Below are 20,305 nucleotides of genomic sequence, written 5' to 3'. Positions count from 1 at the left end.
CTGCCTTGTTGAGAAACTAAAATTTCTTGACCTCTCTGTGCTTACAGAATGAAGATAGTAATGATAGCTAACTCAGTAAACTTATTTTTATGTTTCTCTAAATCTGCATTATAAAAAGATAATTTTCCTTTTATTTTAGGGTGGAATTGCTTTTGTTGCCATAAAAGGAGCATTCAAGGTTTACTTTAAACAGCAGCAATATTTACGTCAGGCACACCGCAAAATTCTAAATTATCCAGAGCAAGAAGAAGCATAAAACTGTGACTTCCAGTCGTTCTGCAGTCCTCTCATCCTTATGAGTCTGTTGTGTTGTTTTGATTCCATCATTAATGCACCGTAGTGGAGACTTGTGATAAGCTGCTGCTCTCATATTTTTAAGAAATATAATAAAGAAAGCAGGGACGGGGAAATCCTCTCAGTAATCACGGAACTTAAGGATGTGATTTGTTCTCATTATTCTGTATGTACTTCTTTTATGGCAGTCATATGAACACATTAAATTAGCATGGTAAACCTGGGCTTTGTTCATATTTTCTTCAGACAGAAATGTAAAGATCAACCTGTTCAAATACAGAAAAATACACATGCCATTTTATTCAGATGCCTCTTTTGTACATGTTCATGTTCAGTGTTTTCTTAGAATCGGCAACTCAAGGAAGGTACTATGAGGATTTTTCTCACTGGCATAATTTGATTACATGTTAAACAGGAGTACATGTTAATATGAGAAAATGTAAATTAAATTAGTTATAAATAAATGACAAACCAAAAATGTATGTAAGCATTCAAATGATTATCTGAACAAATGCGATTTTGATGTTTTTCTTAACCCATGTGATATCCTCAAATGTGTAGGGTAAAAATTCACAGGGCTTCCAGATCACTTTTTCACTATTAAATTTTATTTCTATAATGTTGACATCTCATAGTTCATAATGTAATTTTGACTCGTGCAGTCTTAATTACTGTGTGTGTGTGCGCGCGCGATATCAGGTCCTTTCATCACTGGAATAAGATTTTTAAATCCATAATTCTCAGAAATTCGAGCTACCACATATAGTAGTTTGAGCACAGCGAACGATTTGAAAAAAAAATCAATAAAGTTATTTTACTCTTCTCTTTGATTCAGTTATTCAGGTATTTTCTGATCACCTGTTTGACCAGGCACTATGCAAAGTGCTGTGATACAGTGTGAACAACACAGACTTGGTTCCTGATTTTATGTAGTTGACGGTCTAATTTCAAATAGAAAACCAACAGTGGTGAACCAAGGTGAGGCCTTGAGGTCTTGATTTTACACCAGTCAGTGAGGAAGTAATTATGAAAATAAGTCTTGAGTAAATACTGAGGTCATTGTTTTTGGCTTAAGACAATTTATTATTTAAAAACCCAATACTAATGTTTTTAGATTTTAACTGCTTGTTATATTGATGAGGGTAGTACCTTAATCACTGTTGAACTAGTTTTATATTCATTTTTAAAAAGCATTTATTTATTTTAAGCCATTTTCAGTGGTGGCCCTTTAAATGTTGTTCGCAATCTGAATGGTCTTGCAGTTATTTTCATTAAATTAAATTACATTTTTAAAGTTAGTTCCAAAAACCTTGTTTATTTTCTTGTTTACAGTATCTAATGCATGACGACAATAAAAATTTCCCCTTACTAAGAAGTGGCCACTTCTCTTTAGGGGTGTAGCAAATACAGATTGATCTAGGTTAGAATACAGTAATGTATGTTAACTTTAGTAATTTAAGACTGGTATCTTTTTATAATATGAATGTTTTAATTTTGAGTTATAACAGGAAGTTGATGTGAATGGCTGTTGAACATTCAAAGTTTGGGGAGGAAGGGAATATCTGACTGACAGTGGGCCTTATTAAGAACACTGTTATAGTTCTGAAGGGGAAATAAAAATCTGTGATTATATATATAAATAACTTAGATTATGTAGCTATAATTATAAAATATATTGGCTTTTTTAATTTAAGATGAAAAGATATTAGATATTTCCTGCATAATTTTGTTACATAGAACAGCTTTTAGGCAGCCTTTACTAAAGTTGTATACGCACACAGTTCCCCATTTACTACTTTAATGCTCAAGGTGGGGACAAGGGAGCGGGGTTTCTGGGGCTGTGTGAGGGAATTGCAAGTGCCTGGGGACCAAGAGTGGCCTCTAGCCCTGGAATTGAACACTTAACTCTTAAGAGCCGTATTAGCTTGAGAATTATGTCCCAGTCTCGAGAAAGGTGGCTTGCACCACCATGAAGTAACAAGAACATGAGCTGACTAATGTTGGGTAGACCTGGGTTCAAATGATAATTCTGCTTTTAATAACTTGACCTTGGCCAAGTGACTTAACTTTCAGCTATAGTTTTCTTCATCACTGAAATGCAAGTAATACTCAACCTCAGAAGATATTTCTAGGCTTAAATGAGAAAAGGAACAGAAGCACTTTAGGCTTGAAATGGCCCCTACAGAGTAGTAGTTGTTTCTTAATTGCTAAATAGCCTGTTCACACTCTAAGAAAACGGAATGAATATGTAAAAGAAAGGCATTAGATTGAAGGGATGCTGTAGACTTTTTGGATGGGTGGGTACATTTTATGTTTTTCAGTTTATTTTCACATTGCTTTACCGTGTTCTAAAAACTAATGTTTTAAACTTCTTATATGAAATTTGATGACAACTAGTAGAATTCTCTGCAGAAATTAACATTTCCAAAGTGGCTGAAAATATTGTTTATCATTACATGATTATCAAATGACTGTGAAGAATATATAATTAAACTTAGTGACTTAATTAGTCACTGCCTTGCTAACTGTGCTGTAATTTTTTTAAACGTCTTGTTTTTAATATAGCAGACTATCTCAATACTGGCTGGATTAGGGTAAATAAAGAATTTTTATGTTCTCTAGGTGTATTTTGTCTGTTGAACAAATGCCAAAACATAATTTATCAACTCTGTACCTACTTTTTTTTAATTTAATTTTTATTTTTTAATTCTCACCTGAGGACATTTTTCATTTTTTGTTCAGGTAGAGTGGGAGGGAGAGAGAGGAAGAGAGAGAGAAAACATCGATGTGAAAGGGACACATCAAGTGGCTGTCACCCGCACAACCAACCAGGGCTGGGGACAAACTGCAACCGAGGCACACACTCCTAGCGGGAACCAAACCCAGGTCTCTCTGGACCGCAGGCCAACGCTCTAACCACTGAGCAAAACCGGCCAGGGCTCTAATTAATTATTTTTTAAATCATAATTATCAAGACAGGTTTTTCTTTTAGTGAATTTTTAAGAACATTATTAGAGGAATTTTCTTGTAATTAGGCTACCTTAAATTTTAAGCATGTTCTAATTTTTTCAAAGTATCGCCCCTCTCACCTCCCTTCAAGCCACTTGGACTGTGATTAGACAGGCAACTAGACAGAACTGGGTGGTCTCATGCCATGGGGTATCTTAAAGTATATTTAAGTGAATTGGAAACACACACACAAAACTTGTTTCCTCTGAGATACTAAGAACTTAATTTTCATTCTAGAGGGTGAGAATATTCTAGAATGAGGACATCAAATACAGGCCCTTCTGTTCACAGGGATTGTATTGTTTCTAGATCATTTCATTTCCACAATCAGAGAGACCACTAGCAAAGGAGAAGCAGCATAGTTGGGGCAGTCCTGGATGCATATTTTAGCTACTTTAAATTAGTTGTAGCAAAGTTGCTTTACCTCTCAGACAAACTATCAGTTTCCTCATCAATAAAATGATTATAAAAACTATCTCCTATGTTATTGGGAGGTTGCATTTGAGGACAGTTTGATAGAATGTAAATCTGTGCCAGTTTAAGCCGAGGTTTGTTTGCCTATACTTCTTGTTGGTCCCCTGGGATCTCAAGGTTGCCTCTTCTCTGCTACCTGCTACCCCACACACCCATTGGAAATGGTGGGTGATTCATGGTCTTATTAATTAACTTCCTGGAACAAATATCCAGAGCAGAGGGAAGGTTTGCAGTTGAGTGGGTATAGGAGAGCTTTAGGCAAGGAGCAGAGGCTAGGCTATTGTTCTGGTCAACCCATGTGGATTTAAGCATCTTACTAGTACTCGCCTGTCTCTAGTTTAATATTAGTAAGAAACTATGGGAGCTGAGTGGTAGTATGTCCATACTCTTGTAATAACACATATATCAGTATTCAGATGTATCTATTAATTCAGATAAGTGTACACCAAAAAGACATGCAAAAGTACACAATTCTTAAGTATAAATCTTGATGCATTTTTGCAAAATGATCATATGTAATACGATAGGAGAGAAATCACTAGTTATTTGAAAAGGGATAATGTAATTAAGGAATTGTTGACTGGTAGAAAGTAAATACTAAAGGCAGTCAAAGAGGACTTCAATAAAGAAAAGTAGTGGTAATGAAAGCAACTATTATCTCCAGGCTGAGGGAGAATAGACAGGGAACAAAGAACTAAGTAAGAGAAGGCCTCTCCCCACAGCCCTGAGGTTCACACCACTTTGAAGAGGGTGTGGCTACCACTAAAACAAGAGTGAAAGGAACTTGACAGCCGGCTGGAGCTGCAGGGCAGAGAGACCTTAGACTACAACTAGACATCTGCATGGGCTGCTGGGTTCCCATGCTAACTGGTCACTGTGGAGGCGGGGACCTGGAAGGAAGGTGCCTTCCTGACACAATAGTCTTGCAGTGTCACTGCAGTGCCCTCGTTTGAAAAAGCCTGTATTCCAAAGGAAAACTGTTACAGGATCCAGCTCAGTGTCACAGAGTTGGAGAGAGAAAAGTGGATCTGGAACTGGGAGTAAGTTGGCACATGTAACCAGCACCCGTCTTTTTGATCCATCCTAGTCAATCTGACACCCCTACCCCACCTCCACCAAAAGGGAACATAATCTTAACCTCTTTTCAGTTAATAACTTGGAAACTATTTGGCAGTCATTTAACCCTGATATATTTGATTCATAGTGACTTGATATCACACATCCAGAATGACAAATAGGCCATTTTCATATATTCTGATTGGGCTATAAATTGATATGGAGGACAATTAGACAGTATCTGTCAAAATTACTAATGCATGAACCCTTTGCCTCAGTTTTTCTTTTTTAAATCCTCACCCGATATTTTTTTCCATTTATCTTCAGACAGTGGGAGAAGAGGGAGAGAGAAACAGATGTGAGAGAGAGACTTCGACTGGCTGCCTCCTGCACGACCAGGGCCTGGGATGAACCACAACCAAGGTACACTTGACCAGAATCGAACCCAAGACTCTTTGCTCTGAGGTCCGACGCAAGTTATTTGTTACAGCAATATACGTAAAAAGACATTGGAGCCCTGGTGGGTTTGGCTCAGCGGTTAGAGCGTCGGCCCATGGACCAGAGAGACCCGGGTTTGCTTCCCGCTAAGGGCACGTACCTTGGTGGCAGTTTGTCCCCAACCCGGTTGGGGTTGTGTGGGTGGCAACCAGTCGATGTGTCTCTCACATCAATGTTTCTCTCTCTCCCCTCCCTTCTCTCTCCCTCCTGCTCTATCTGAAGATAAATGCAAAAAAAAAAAAAAAATTTTCTGATGAGAATTAAAAAAAAAGACATTGGAATCAACCCAAATGTCTGTCAGTAGGGAATTGGTTAAATAATGATACATCCATAAAGGAATACTATGCAGCTATAGAAATGAAAGCTCTTTACATATGGATATAAGACTGTTTCTGAGGTACATTGTTAAAAGAAAAAAAGATGTAGTATGTTGCCACTAGTGGAAAATGAGGGTGGGGGAATTATCTAAATACTTGTTTATGGATCAAAATTACAACTAATCTACAGAACAAACATCCTTCAGAACCCCCTGAAATCGAGCTGAATGGAAGTCCTACAACTACAGAATTAAAGAAGCAGCCACATCGAGACAGGTAGGAGGGGCGGAGGCAGATGGGCTGGTTCCACACCCACGTGTGGCGGATAAAAATCAGGAGGACACCTCAGCTGTGAAGGTCCTCACTGAGGAGTGAGGGGGTCTCAGTCCCACACGAGGTGCCCAGCTTAGGGTTCCAGTGCCAGGAAGAGAAGTCCCGTAACTCCTGGCTGGAAAAACCAGCGGGAACAGAGGCTCAGGGAGGCTAAAGCTGCGGGAGGCTCAGGCAGCTCCTCTTCAAGGGCCTGTGCACAGACTTACTGGGACCCGCTTCTTCTGAGCTCCAGCCCAGAGGGGAGGCAGCTTGAAGGCAGCAGACATACGGGGAAGAACTGAGTTGTTTGGCATCAGGGCAAGGACTGGAGAGGCAGCTTTCTCTTGGACAGACATGTTGTCAGAGGCCTTTGTTCCTCTGGTGAGCCCTTCCCCGGGCTGACAGACAGCCACCATATCTGGGACTCCAGCAACCTGGCTCACACTGTTTGCCACGCCCTGCTGACTCCCTGAGGCCCTTCCTGGCCCAGCTTTCAGGCCCACCCACGCTGTTTCCAGTGGCTTTATCATAGGATTGGCCTGTTTTGGCTCCTGCTTCAGATTTTCCTAAATTCTCTCAAGCAGCATTTGGTCTCAGTAAGCCCCATACCTCTCGCTAAGTGGCCCAGGCCCAGTACAAGAAGCAGCCAGCTGCAGATCACTTTGTAGCTTATACCTGGTGGCCCCGGATAGAACACAGGCAGTGGCTGACCTTGCCCCAGAGCCAGCACACCCAGTGGACAGCTTCAGACCACCTCGAAGCACCACCACTCAACTACCTCCACAAATGACACACTCAAGGAATGGACTCAGTGGGTACCAGAACCCTGATGAAGTAGGTCTTGCTCTGTGTGGTGGGCCCCTACACAGCTATTCATCCAAGGTAGTCAGATGTCGGTGGTCAGTGGGCACAGCCAGTCCTTGCAGCTGATCAGCCTGAGTAAATCCCTCCCATCGATGTGCCAACAGCAATCAAGACTCAATTACACCAGAGGGGTGTACAGTCCACACTAGGGGCACACCTCGAGGGCCCTGCTGGGTGATCAGGGAGGCTGTGCCACTGGACCCTATAGGACACCTACTATAATAGGCCACCCTAGGAAGCCTAAGAGACATAGCAACTCTACCTAATACATAGAAACAAACACAGGGAGGCAGCCAAAATGAGGAGACAAAGAAACATGTCCCAAATGAAAGAACAGAACAAAACTCCAGGAAAAGAACTAAATGAAATGGAGATGAGCAATCTAACAGATGCTGAGTTCAAAACACTGCTTATAAGGACACTCAATAAATTTAGTGATGGCCTCAAGAGCATAATAAAGGACTAGTAAGGCCCAGCCAGTGTGGCTCAGTGTATCGACCCATGCACCAGGAGGTCGCCAGTTCAATTCCCAGTCAGGGCACATACCCAGGTTGTGGGCCCAATCCCCAGTGCGGGGGCATGCAGGAGGCAGCCGATTGATGTTCTCTCTCATTAATGTTTCTATCTTTCTCCCTCTCCCTCTTGCTCTAGAAATCTAAAGGGGGGGGGGGGGGAAGACCAGTCAGAAATGAAGGATGTACTAACTGAAATAAAGAATAATTTACAGGGAATCAATATTAGAGTAGGTGAAGTCAAGAAACGAGCCATTAATTTGGAATATAAGGAAGCAAAAAACATCCAATCAGAACACCAAAAAGAAAAAAGAATCCAAAAAAAAGGGATAATATAAGGAGCCTGTGGGATAACTTCGAGCATACCAACATTCCTATGATGGGAGTGCCAGAAGGAGAAGAGAGAGGGCAAGAAATTGAAAACCTATTTGAAAAAATAATGACATCAGAGAGATGCAAATTAAAACAACAATGAGGTATCACCTCACACCTGTCAGAATGGCTGCCATGCCATCAACAAATCATCAAACAAGTGTTGGCGAGGGTGAGGAGAAAAGGGGACTCTAGTACACTGCTGGTGGGAATGCAGACTGGTGCAGCCACTATGGAAAACAATATGTTGTTACCTCAAAAAATTAAAAATTGAACTGCCATTTGACCCAGTGATCCCATTTCTAGGAATATACCCTAAGAAGCCTGAAACACCAATCAGAAAGAATATATGTACCCCCATGTTCATAGCAGCACTATTTACAATCACTAATATCTGGAAACAGCCCAAGTGCCCATCAGTAGATGAATGGATAAAAATGCTGTGGTACATATACACAATGGAGTACCATGCAGCTGTAAGAAAGAAAGATCTCTTATCCTTTGAGACGACATGGAGAGACCTGGAAAGTATTATCCTAAGTGAAACAAGCCAAGCAGAAAGAGACAAATACCACATGATCTCACTTATTTGTGGAATATAATGAACAGTCTGAGGAATAGGGTAGACCCAGAGACATGGAAGTAGGATACAGACTGACAACCCTTAGAAGAGGGGGTGGTGGGGGAGGGAAGAGATAAACCACAGAACTTATATGCATATACACATAACCAATGGACATGGACAACAAAGCCAGGAACGGGGTGGGGGGGATGGGGAGGAGGGTGTCAATGGGGAAAAAAGGAAAAACATCTGTAACAAAAATAAAATAAAATATTAAAAAAAAGAAAAAGAAAATTAATGACAGAAAACTCCCCTAACTTGGTGAAGGAAACAGACATACAAGTCCAGGAAGCACAAAGTCCCAAACCAGAGTGAACCCAAAGAGGTCCACACCAAGACACATCATCATCAAAATACCAAAGGTTAAAGACAAAGAGAATTTTAAAAGCAGCAAGAGAAAAGCAGTTTGTTACCTACAAAGGAGCTCCCATAAGGCTGTCAGCTGATTTCTCAAAAGAAACTTTGCAGGCCAGAAGGGAGTGGCAAGAAATATTTAAAGTGATGAAAAGCAAGATTACTCTATCCTGCAAAGCTATCATTTATAATCAATGGACATACAAAGAGTTTTCCAGATAAGAAAAAGCTAAAGGAGTTCATCACCACCAACCCAGTACTATATGAAATGTTGATGGGTCTTCTTGAAGAAGAAGATAAAAAAAAAAAAAAAAATGAACAATACAATGGCAATAAATACATATCTATCAACAGTTGAATCTACAAACAAAATGAGCAAGCAGAACAGAAACAGACTCATAGATATAGAGAACTTTTTGTTAGTTGCCAGATGGAAGGGGAGTTGGGTGAAAAGATGAAGGGATTAAGAAGTACAAATTGGTTTTTAGACTGATGAACCTCAAAGGGAAGGGGGGAGGTGGGGTGGGAAGAGAGAAACCAAAGAACTTATATGCATATATGCATAATCAATAAACACAGACAATAGTGTGGGGAAAGCAGGAGGGGGGCGGGATTGGGGAGGAGGGAGTCAAGGGGGTAAAAAAGAGGGATATCTGTAATACATTCAACAATAAAGATAAGTTTACAAATAAATAAATATTTGTTTATGCCTTTTAAAATCTCTGGAAAGATATATAAGTAAACTGTAGCTATCTACAGGAAGTTTGGAGACTGGAGGATGGAGATTGAGGTAGGAGAGAGATTCATTACTGTTACCTAATATAGTTTTTTCCTTAACTATGTAGGTACATTATTTTTAAAGTAATTAAAATTAAATTTCCCATCAAGGACAGAACTGAAAATCAAATAGGAATTTCCTTTTTTTTAAAGATGTAAATGTTGGAACTGTGTATGATAGTGCTTTCTCCTTTCGAAGAAAGACTGATGTGATTTAAATAATAAGAATTTTGTATCTCCCTCAAGCAGATCTTCAATACCTACTTGAATACCTCAAGTAGGTATTCAACAAATGCATATTGAACTGAATTTGCTTCCCATAAGATTCATTTTTAATTGAACATTTTAGAACTAATATGGTACAGCAATTATGCAAGAGAGTAGGTTTTGAAACAAAACTATCCAGCCCATAAAAATGGATACTAAAACTTATTAACGCAGGAAATCAACATATCCTAGAGTTTATTATTAATTCATTCATTCATTCATTCATTCATTCATTCATTCATTTGTTGAGTAAACATTTATTGAGAACTTAGTATCTGATATTATGCTAGGCATAGGAAATTCAGAATTGATAATAACGGCTACTGTAGTATTCAACATTTATTGTGTGCTTACTATGTGCCAGGCACTGTTCTGGGTATGAGTATTACCTCATTTAATTTTCACAACAACCCAAACATACTGTTTATGATATCATAAACAAATTGTGATATTTCACAAATGAGACAACTGAGGCATTGTTTTTGGTTTTGGTTTTTAAGAAAATTGCCCAGGGATACATGGAGCTCACGGTCTAGCAGAAGGAATAGGAAGGAAAGCAAATCCCGATACACAGTACAAAGTGCAATGACCGAAGAGATCCAAAGGTAGCAAGAGGGTGGAGCTTCCTAGAGGTGGATCTTGGAATATGAATTTGACAAACTGGAAGAAAGAAACAGGTAGGTAGCCACAGTTTCTTGAGGAAAATTCTGAAAGTGATATTGATGTACTAGCCTCATACACTTAAATATATTGAAAAGGGGCAACCTTAAAAGTGTGGTACAGTTGATAAATGGACAAAACATTCGAAAGACTAGAAGTCCAGTCCTGGCCGGTTTGCTGAGTGGTTAGAGCATTGGTCTGCGGACCAGAGAGTTATGGGTTCAATTCCAGTTGAGGACACATGCCACAGTGCCATAGTTGTGGTTCAGTCCCTGGCCAATGGTGGGGGCGTGTGGGAGGCAACTAGTGATGTGTCTCTCTAGCATCAATGTCTCTCTCTCTCTCTCCCTCCCTCCCACTCCATCTGAAGATAAATGGAAAAATATCCTTGGGTGAAGATAAAAAAAAAAAAGACTAGAAGTCCAAAAATAGGCCTAAATACAAATGGAAATTTTGTGTATGGAAAAGGTAGCATTTAAGTCAGTGAAAACAAAGATAGATTAATCAGTGTTGGAGCAACTGGTAGCCATCTGGAAATTCCCTTTACCAACTCAAGTTAGAACAAAAATTTTAACAAAAAAATTAATCATTAAAAAATAAAGAAAATATTTTCAAGACACATACCAGATAAAGGACTTGTACCCAAAATATACAAAGAACTCTTAAAACTCAACAATAAGAAAACAATCCAAAAAAGTGGGTAAAAGATCTGAACATACACCTTACCAAAGAAGATATGCAGATGGCAAAAAAATGCATTATGAAAAGATGTTCAACACATATCAGTAGAGAATTGCAAATTAAAGTAGGATGCCACTTCACCTTTAGAATAGCTAAAATTTAAAACACAATTACCAAATGCTAGCCACAGTGTGGAGCAACAGAAATTCTCAGTCATTCTGGTGGGAATGCAAAACTACAGCTGCTTTGGAGGACAGTTAGGTGTTCCTTATGAAGACAAACATAATCTGCCCAGCTGGTGTTGCTCAGTGGATTGAGCATCATCCCGTGGACTGAGAGGTCCTGGTTTCTAGTGGAACCCTTAACACGTATTGCTAAGTTAAAAAAAAAATCTTGCCCAACTAGTGTGGCTCAGTAGATTGAGCATTGTCCCATTCACCTCTTTCAATTCTGGGTCAGGGCACATGCCTGGGTTGTGGGCTCAATCCCCAGTAGGAGGCATGCAGGAGGCAGTCGATCAATGTTTCTCACATCAACGTTTCTCTCTCTCCTTCTCCCTTCCTCTCTCCTAAAAACCAATAAAAACATACATTTTTTTAAAAAGTCTGAAAAAGCACCCAGCTGGTGTGGCCCAGTGGTTGAGCATCAATTCATACACCAAGAGGTTGCTGGTTCGATTCCCAGTCAGGACACATGCCCAGGTTGCAGGCCAATCCCCAGTGGGGGTTATACAGAAGGCAGCCCTTTGATGTTCTTTCTCATCAATGTTCCTATCTTTCTCTCCCTCTCCCTTCCTCTCTCTCTAACATCAATAAAGAAAAATAATAAAATAAAAAATGTCTGAAAAGGCTGTATGATTCCAACTATGTGACATTCTGGAAAAGACAAAACTATAGAGATTTTTTTTTTTTAAATCAGTTGTTTCTAAGGATTAGGGGGCAAGGATAATGAATAAATAGGTAAATCAGGATTTTTAGGGTGGTGAAACTATTGTATATGACACTATTCATGATAGATACATGACATTACGCATTTGTCAAAATCAATAGAACTATGTAACATAAAGAGTGAACTTTAAGGTAAAATGTAGGCTGTAGTTAATAATAATATATCAAGATTGGTTCACTCACTGTAACAAATGTACCACAGTTGTGCAACATGTTAATAACAGGAAATTAGGTGCCAGACAGGTATATGAGAATTGTCTGTACTATCTGTTCAATTCTTCAGTAAATCTAAAACTGTTCTAAAATTTAAAGTATTAGTTTAAAAATTTTAATACTACATAAAAACACAAAAGAGTTGTATTTTCAATAATTTCACAGTATGAAAAATCTTTGTGGGGTTGGGGGGTTGGAAGATGGACATTTTGTAACCTTGTGTTAAGCACTCTCAACCTTTTGTTAATGCATTCTTGGAATCCTGGCCCCAGGGGGGAAAACCTGGCCTGCCCAGGTGTATTGGGTGCTTCATTTGCATGTGAATAAGGGTTTGTTATATTTTGGCTTCAAGGTCTCTTCCCATAAAAAGCAAGAGACAAAGCTAGGGTGTATGGTTTGCAGTAATGCCATCTCAAGGAAATAATTTACATAAATCCACTTGTAACCTGGGGGTTACAATCTGCCAATAAATGGGACTGCATCCAGAGATCTGGAGCATTTGCTCCTTTACAAAACTCCCCCTCACTCCAAGCAGCATGTGCTTGTAGTTTCATTGCATTACACGGATCCTGGCAGGCTGAGAGACAGCAAATCTTTTTTTAAAAATCCACTTTTATTGATTTTTTTTTTTTTTTTTTTTAGAGAGAGGAAGGGAGAGATAGAAACATCAATGTGAGAGAGATACATCGATCGGCTGCCTCTTGCATGCCCCCTACTGGGGATCGAGCCTGCAACCCAGGCATGTGCCCTGGCCAGGAATTGAACCAGGACCTCTCAGTCCATGGGAGTGACACTCAGTCCACTGAGACACACTGCTGGGCTGAAAGATCTTTTTAAGAAATCACAAAAGATTGCAAATTCTAATTACATTTAAAACTGCATAAAATAACATTAAGTTAAAATAAATACAAATTGAAAAAAGTCACAACTCATATAAAACTAATTTCTTTACCTATAAAAATCTCTACATCAATAAACAAAAAACTAGTAACCCAATTTTTGTTATTAATCCTCACTTGAGGATATTTTTCCATTGAATTTTAGAGAGCGTGGAAAGGAGGAAGGGTGGGGGAGAGGAAGAGAGAAAGAAGCACTGATGTGAGAGAGACACACATCGATTGGTTGCCACCCACACATGCCACGATTGAGGCCAGGGATCAAACCTGCAACCCAGGTACATGCCCTTGACCTGGAATCAAACTGGCAACCTGCTGGTGCATGGGACGATACTCAACCAATGAAGCCACACCAGCTATTGCCTTTCTGTTGCCTTTACAAAATTTTTTTTGTATTGAGATACAATTTATATAACATGAAATTCACCATTTAAAAGTTACAATTCAGTGGTTTATACTGAAGTATAGTAGTATTTTCACAGAGTTGTGCATCAACCATTACCACTAAGTCCAGAACATTTCTATGACCCCCAAAAGTCATCCTGTACCTATGAGCAGTCAGTCCCAAATTCCTTCTCCCCCAGTCCCAGATGACCACCAATCAACTTTCTGTCTGGATTTGCCTATTCTGGACATTTCATTTAAATGGAATCTTATAAATGTGGCCATTTCTGTCTGGCTTCTGTCAGTTAGCATAATGTTTTCATGGCTCATTCATATTGTAGCATGTTTCAACACTTCATTCTTTTGCATGGCTGAATAAAATTTTATTGTATGGATAGACCACATTTTATTTCTCCATCCATCCACTGACAGACATTTGGTCCCTTTCTCTCTTGAATCGCACTTCTGTCCCCCACATCCCACATTACACAAAAGCTATTCGAATCGAGGTCATCAGTTACCTCATTGCTAAAGTCAGAGGTTAGTTCCTGGTCCTCGCTCGACTCAACTTACATAAAGTATTTGACAAAGTTCTAGCCTTATTCTTGAAATGGTTTCTTCATTTGGCTTTTGGAGTACTACACTCCTGATTCTCCTGATTCTCCTGATTCTCCTGCCTCTGCACTGGCTGCTCATTTCCGCTCTCCTTTGTTGGATCTTCTTTCTCTCTCCAGCCTCTAAGTGTGGGAGAGCTCCAGGGCTCAGTCCTTGGACGTCTCCTCTGTTTACATCCCTGAGCTAACTCATCCAGACTCCTGACAATCTATCAGATGATCTACCATCGATAATATGATAACAATTTCCAAATGTAAATCTCCAGCCCAAATTGCTCCCTTGACTTCCCAACTTGAGTATTTCCTTTTAAACATCTATGTATACATATCTCAAATTTATCCCAAACCATGTGGAGAGTCCCTGGAGAATGAGATGCTACTTGGAGGGTTGCGGGGCAGACAAGAAGCACAGCAGTGGCAGACATGTGAGCAGTCGAGCCATCTTGGAAATAGATCTTCTAGCCCCAGCCGGTCCCAGCTAATGCCATGTGGATCGGGGACAAATTACCTGGCTGAGCCCTGCTTGAATTCCTGACACACAAAATTGCCAAGAAAATATAACAACGTAGTTTGATTAGAGACTGGTGTGAGGTATCTTAGGGGGTGAACCTCAAGTATTTCTGGTTTAATTGTTAAGGGCGTTTCTATGGTAAAGGAGGCATGAGGGGCCATCAGTCTAAGGCCACTACCCTTGGGAACTATCCAGTTCCCCTGCTCTGAGACAATTGTGAGGCCCACAGAGACCAGTCTAATGGACATGCTACTTGCATCTTGGGTGTCCCATTTGGTCTTAATGGCACCCATGTGAATTAATAAAACAATCCCCTTGTCTTACCCTGCAGCTTGAACACCAGGCAAGAATGTGCTGATTATGAGGCCACGATTATGTTGGTCTGTCTGTACAAAAATTAATTCTTACCATAACTTAATAAATGAGCATTCTGATGTCTGCCTCCACGTGGGAGAATTTTTTGATGAGCTGGTCTTTGAAGACAAAGAAGGGCAGCCCTGGTCAGTTTGGCTCAGTGGTTGGAGCGTTGGCCTGCGGACCAGAGAGTCCCGGGTTCGGTTCCCACTAGGGGCGGAGGCTGAGTTTCTTAAGCTCTCTCCTCTCTCTGCCTATTCTAGTTGTTCATTCCTCAAGGCTGTGACATGTACCACATATCTATGATTTCAAATTTGGGGCCATTTTTATTGTTATCATTATTACATTAAAATATACAAATCTCATCCGGCTGGTATGGCTCAGTGGTTGAGCATTGATCCATGTACCAAGAGGTCGCCAGTTCGATTCCTGATCAGGACACATGCCAGGGTTGTGGGCCCGATCCCCAGTTGGGGGCATGCAGGAGGCAGCCAATCAATGTTCTCTCTCATCAATGTTTCTCTCTCTCTCTCCCTCTCACTTCCTCTCTCTCTAAAATCAATAAAGGGAAAAAGTTTTTTTAATAAAAAATAAAATATACCAATCTCGCCCTGGCCGGTTTGGCTCAGCAGTTAGAGTGTCGGCCTGCGGTCCGGAGAGACCCGGGTTCGGTTCCCGCTAAGGGCACGTACCTCAGCTGCAGTTTGTCCCCGGCCCTGGTTGGGTCATGCAGGTGGCAAACACTCGATGTGTCCCTTTCACGTTGATATTTCTCTCTCTCTCTCTCCCTCCCACTCTCTCTGAACAAAATATGGAAAAATGTCCTCAGATGAGGATAAAAATAATAATAATAATAAATAAAATAAAATATACAAATCTTGCCCTGGCCGGTTTGGCTTAGCAGTTAGAACATCGGCCTGCAGTACAGAGAGACCTGGGTTTGGTTCCCACTAAGGGCATGTACCTCGGTTGCAGTTTGTCCCCGGCCCAAGTTGGGGTTGTGAGGGTGGCAACCACTCGATGTGTCCCTTTCACGTCGATGTTTCTCTCTCTCTCTCTCTCCCTTCCACTCTATCTGAACAAGAAATGGAAAAATGTCGTCGGTGAGGATTAAAAAAAAAAAAAAATCTCTACATGGTAACAATTCAGTGGGTTTTATACACTTACCCCTGTGTGACCACCATCCAGTTTCATCTCCCTGGAAATTCTCTCTTCCCAGTTAACACATCCCCCTACAGAGGCAACCCTATCCTGATGCCTATCAACAGTCTTTTTACTTTAGCCACTTGGGTGAGTATGTAGCAGTAGTATCTCATCACAGTGATGTAATTCTTAACAAAGGTTGTTTAGGTTACAACTCATGCGCCCTCTCAGCCATCAGTCTGTACAAAAGAGGGTCAGTAAATGGCAAGGGTTTGATGGCTTGGGATGAGTTATCAAGCAACCCCAATTTTATTATTTGAATAGTGATAATTCAAATCATAACTCTATTTCCTCAGTTATATATAGAAATCTATTGATAGAAATAGGATTAAAATCATGTCGTTATATTACCAAATCCGAAAAGTTTAGCATTTAGAGCAAGTAGTTCATTTCATTTATTCCACAAAGAATTCCTGTGTGACTGGCCCAGTACGCTCCAGCCGTGAACGAGACGAGGAGTGGCCCAGCCCTCATGGGGTTTGCCGTCCAGTTTTACAGGAGACCGCCTACGTCTAGGGAATAGAGCCAATAATGCGACTTAGCAGTTTGACGCCGATTTCTAAGAGGCTCCTCTGGACCTGCTCTCCCACCAGCAGCTGCTGGCCCTCACTTGGTTGGTTGCTGACACCCATGTAATTATTTGCCAATTAAAAGTCTTTCTGCCCTGGCCAGTTTGGTTCAGCGGTTAGAGCGTCAGCCTGTGGTCCTGAGAGACCCGGGTTCGGTTCCCGCTAAGGGCACGTACCTGGGTTGCAGTTTGTCCCCGGCCCTGGTCGGTTGTGCGGGTGGCAGCCACTCGATGTGTCCCTTTCACATCGATGTTTCTCTCTCTCTCTGTTTCTCTCTCTCCCTCCCACTCTACCTGAACAAAAAATGGAAAAATGTCCTCGCGTGAGGATAAAAAAAAAAAAAGTCTTTCTCTCCTTCTTGTAGTAATTAATCAAAAACATGGACTTTCTGTCGAAATCTTATTTAATCAGTTCAACATTCCTCTTTTTTTTTTTTTTTTAGGTATGAATAATGATTATTTCTTTTCAAAGTTTCTCACCTAACTACTCTCTATAGTTCCCCCCAATTTTTATTTTTATCCTCACCCGAGGACATTTTTGCATTTATCTTTAGATAGAGCAGGAGGGAGAGAGGGAGGAAGAGAGAGAGAGAAACATCGATGTGAAAGGGACACATCGAATGGCTGCCACCCACATGACCCCAACCAGGGCCGGGGACAAACTGCAACCGAGGTACATGCCCTTAGCGGGAACCGAACCCGGGACTCTCTGGTCCGCAGTCCTGATGTTCTAACCGCTGAGCCAAACCAGCCAGGGCTCCCCCCAATTTTTTAAACTGTGGTTTAAAAATAACAAAATTCCAAGATGGCGGCGTAGGTAAACGGACTCCCCTCCTCCCACAACCACATCACAATTACAACTAAACGACAGCACAGACATCCTTCAGAACCGCCTGACATCCAGCTGAATGGAGTCCTACGACTACGGAATTAAAGCAGCAGCCACATCCAGACTGGTAGGAGGGGCGGAGGCGGACGGGCTGGTCCCACACCCACGTGTGGCGGATAAAAATCAGGAGGACACCTCGGCTGGGAAGGTCCTACCTGAGGACTGAGGCGTCCCCGTCCCACACCAGGCGCCCCACTCAGGGTTCCAGTGTCAGGAAGAGAAGTTCCCACAACTTCTGGCTGGAAAAACCAGCAGGAACTGAGGCTCAGGGAGGCTGAGGTGGCTGGAGCCCCAGGCAGCTCCTCTTAAAGGGCTGGCACATGGGCTTACTTGGAGGGGAGGCAGCTTGAAAGGCACCAGGACACACGGGGAAGATCAGTTGTTTGACCTTAGGATGAGGGCTGGAGAGGTAGCTTCCTCCCAGACCGGCTGGTGGAGGCCTTTGTTCCTTTGGCGAGCCCTTCCCCCACGGGGCTGGGACTCCAGCAACCTGGCTCACACTGTTGGACCCGCCCCACCCAATTTACTGGCCCACCCAAGCTGCTTCCAGTGGTTTTACATAGGATTGGCCTCTCTTGGATCCTGCTTCAGAGTTTCCTAAAATCTCTCAAACAAGCAGCATCTGGTCTCAGCAAGCCCCATACCTCTCGTTAAGTGGCCCCAGGCCTGGCACTAGAAGCAGCCAGCCTTGGTTTACAACTTGGCTTTTCCTGAGCACCTCCAAGCCCAGCACAAGAAGCAGCCATTGGCAGATCACTTTGTGGCTTATGCTGGATAGAACACAGGCAATGGCTGACCTTGCCCCAGAGCCAGCACACCCAAGTGGACAGCTTCAGACCACATCGATACACCACCACCCAACCACCTCCACGAGTGACATACTCAGTGAGCGGACTCAGTGGGTACCAGAGCCCTGCTGAAGTAAGTCTTGCTCTGTGTGGTGAGCCCCTACACAGCTGATCCCCCAAGGGAGTCAGAGGCCAGTGGTCAGTGGGCACAGCCAGTCCTTGCAGCTGATCAGCCTGAGTAAATCCCTCCCATTGACACGCCAACAATAATGAAGACTCAGTTACACCAGAGGGGTGTACAGTCCACACTACGGGTGCACCTCAAGGGCTCAGCTGGGGTGATAAGGGAGGCTGTTCCACTGGACCCTACAGGACACCTACAATAATAGGCCACCCTACAAAGCCTAAGAGACATAGCAACTCTACCTAATACATAGAAACAAACACAGGGAAGCAGCCAAAATGAGGAGACAAGAAAATATATCCCAATGGAAAGAACAGAACAAAACTCCAGGAAAAGAACTAAACAAAATGGAGATAAGCAATCAATCAGATGCAGAGTTTAAAACACTGGTTATCAGGATGCTTAAGGAACTTAGTGAGAATTTCAAGGAACTTAAGGAGACCTCCAAGGAACTTAGTGAGAACATCAACAACATAAAAAAGGACCAGTCAGAAATGAAGGATGCGCTAACTAAAATAAAGAATAATTTACAGGTCATCTTCTCCAGAAGAGAGCATGTTTTGGAAACTCACCTGGCTAGGGGGACTTCAGGAAGATACTGCCAACCCACCTAACAGGCTTGGTTCCTGAGCTGACCTCTTTCTATTTTTCCTTCCATAGAAAGCACTGGAGCCCTGGCCGGTTTGGCTCAGCGGTTAGAGCGTCAGCCTGCGGTCCTGAGAGACCTGGGTTCGGTTCCCGCTAAGGGCACGTGCCTCGGTTGCAGTTTGTCCCCAGCCCTGGTCGGTTGTGCGGGTGGCAGCCACTCGATGTGTTCCTTTCGCATCGATGTTTCTCTCTCTCTCTGTGTTCCTCTCTCTCCCTCCCACTCTACCTGAACAAAAAGATGGAAAAGTGTCCTCGGGTGAGGATAAAAAAAAAAAAAAAAAAAGAAAGCACTGGAGACATGGACATGCTCCTTTGAAAAATGGACTCAGACATCCCACAAAACTTCCAGAAACAACTCACCTGTGTCATCTGCCTGAATTACTTTACAGACCGAGTCACCATGGGCTATGAGCACAGCTTCTGTTGGTCATGTCTCTGTATATCCTGGGAGAAAGCGGAAAGTCCTGCTTGTTGTCCTCTGTGCAAAGAACCATCAGAACAGACTAACTTAAAAACTAATACTCTTCTGAAAAATCTGGTGTCCATTGCAAGAAAAGCCAGTCTGCGGCAGTTCCTCAGCTTTGAGGACAGTAGGTGTGGGGTACACAAGGAGGCTTAGCAGATCTTCTGTAAAGATGCCAGGAGCCTGCTCTGTTTGCACTGCTCTGGCTCTTCAGGAGCATGAGGCCCCCAGACATCACCCCATCAAAGAGGCGGCGGGGGAACACCAGGCGAAGCTCGCAAACCAAATGAGATCTTTATGGGAAAAGATTCAAGGAAGTCAAAGAAATCTCAGTAAATCTCAGAATATCTGTCTTTTGGATGACTTATCTCTATAGACACCAAGATGAAACCAGGGTGTTTTATGAGACACTGCAACTGGTTCTCCATGAGGAAGAGAAACAATATTTAGAGGGTTTTGTGAAGGAAGGGTCAAAGATGTTTGAGCAACTCAAGAAGCTTGGAACTGAAATGACTGAAAGAAGATAAGGCTAAGAGTAATGTATGATGGACATGTGTCTGAAACCAGATGTAGA

General features: G+C 41.9%; 1 protein-coding gene across 1 annotated transcript in view; it reads left to right on the top strand.

The window, feature by feature from the left end:
• The window catches only part of MARCHF5 (membrane associated ring-CH-type finger 5), a 49,467-nt gene extending 46,648 nt beyond the window's left edge, over positions 1-2,819 (top strand). Inside the window, exon 6 of the mRNA XM_036265446.1 lies at positions 140-2,819. Within this exon, the coding sequence (XP_036121339.1) occupies positions 140-256 (117 nt within the window). The 3' untranslated portion in view covers positions 257-2,819. The remainder of the gene's footprint in view (positions 1-139) is intronic.
• Positions 2,820-20,305: the final 17,486 nt, after the last annotated feature.

This window comes from Molossus molossus, unplaced genomic scaffold (assembly GCF_014108415.1).
Source record: "Molossus molossus isolate mMolMol1 unplaced genomic scaffold, mMolMol1.p scaffold_m16_p_17, whole genome shotgun sequence".
In the NCBI taxonomy this organism is placed as follows: Eukaryota; Metazoa; Chordata; class Mammalia; order Chiroptera; family Molossidae; genus Molossus; species Molossus molossus.
The sequence above is the reverse complement of the archived record's forward strand: the minus strand, read 5'-3'. Positions and strand labels throughout refer to the sequence as shown.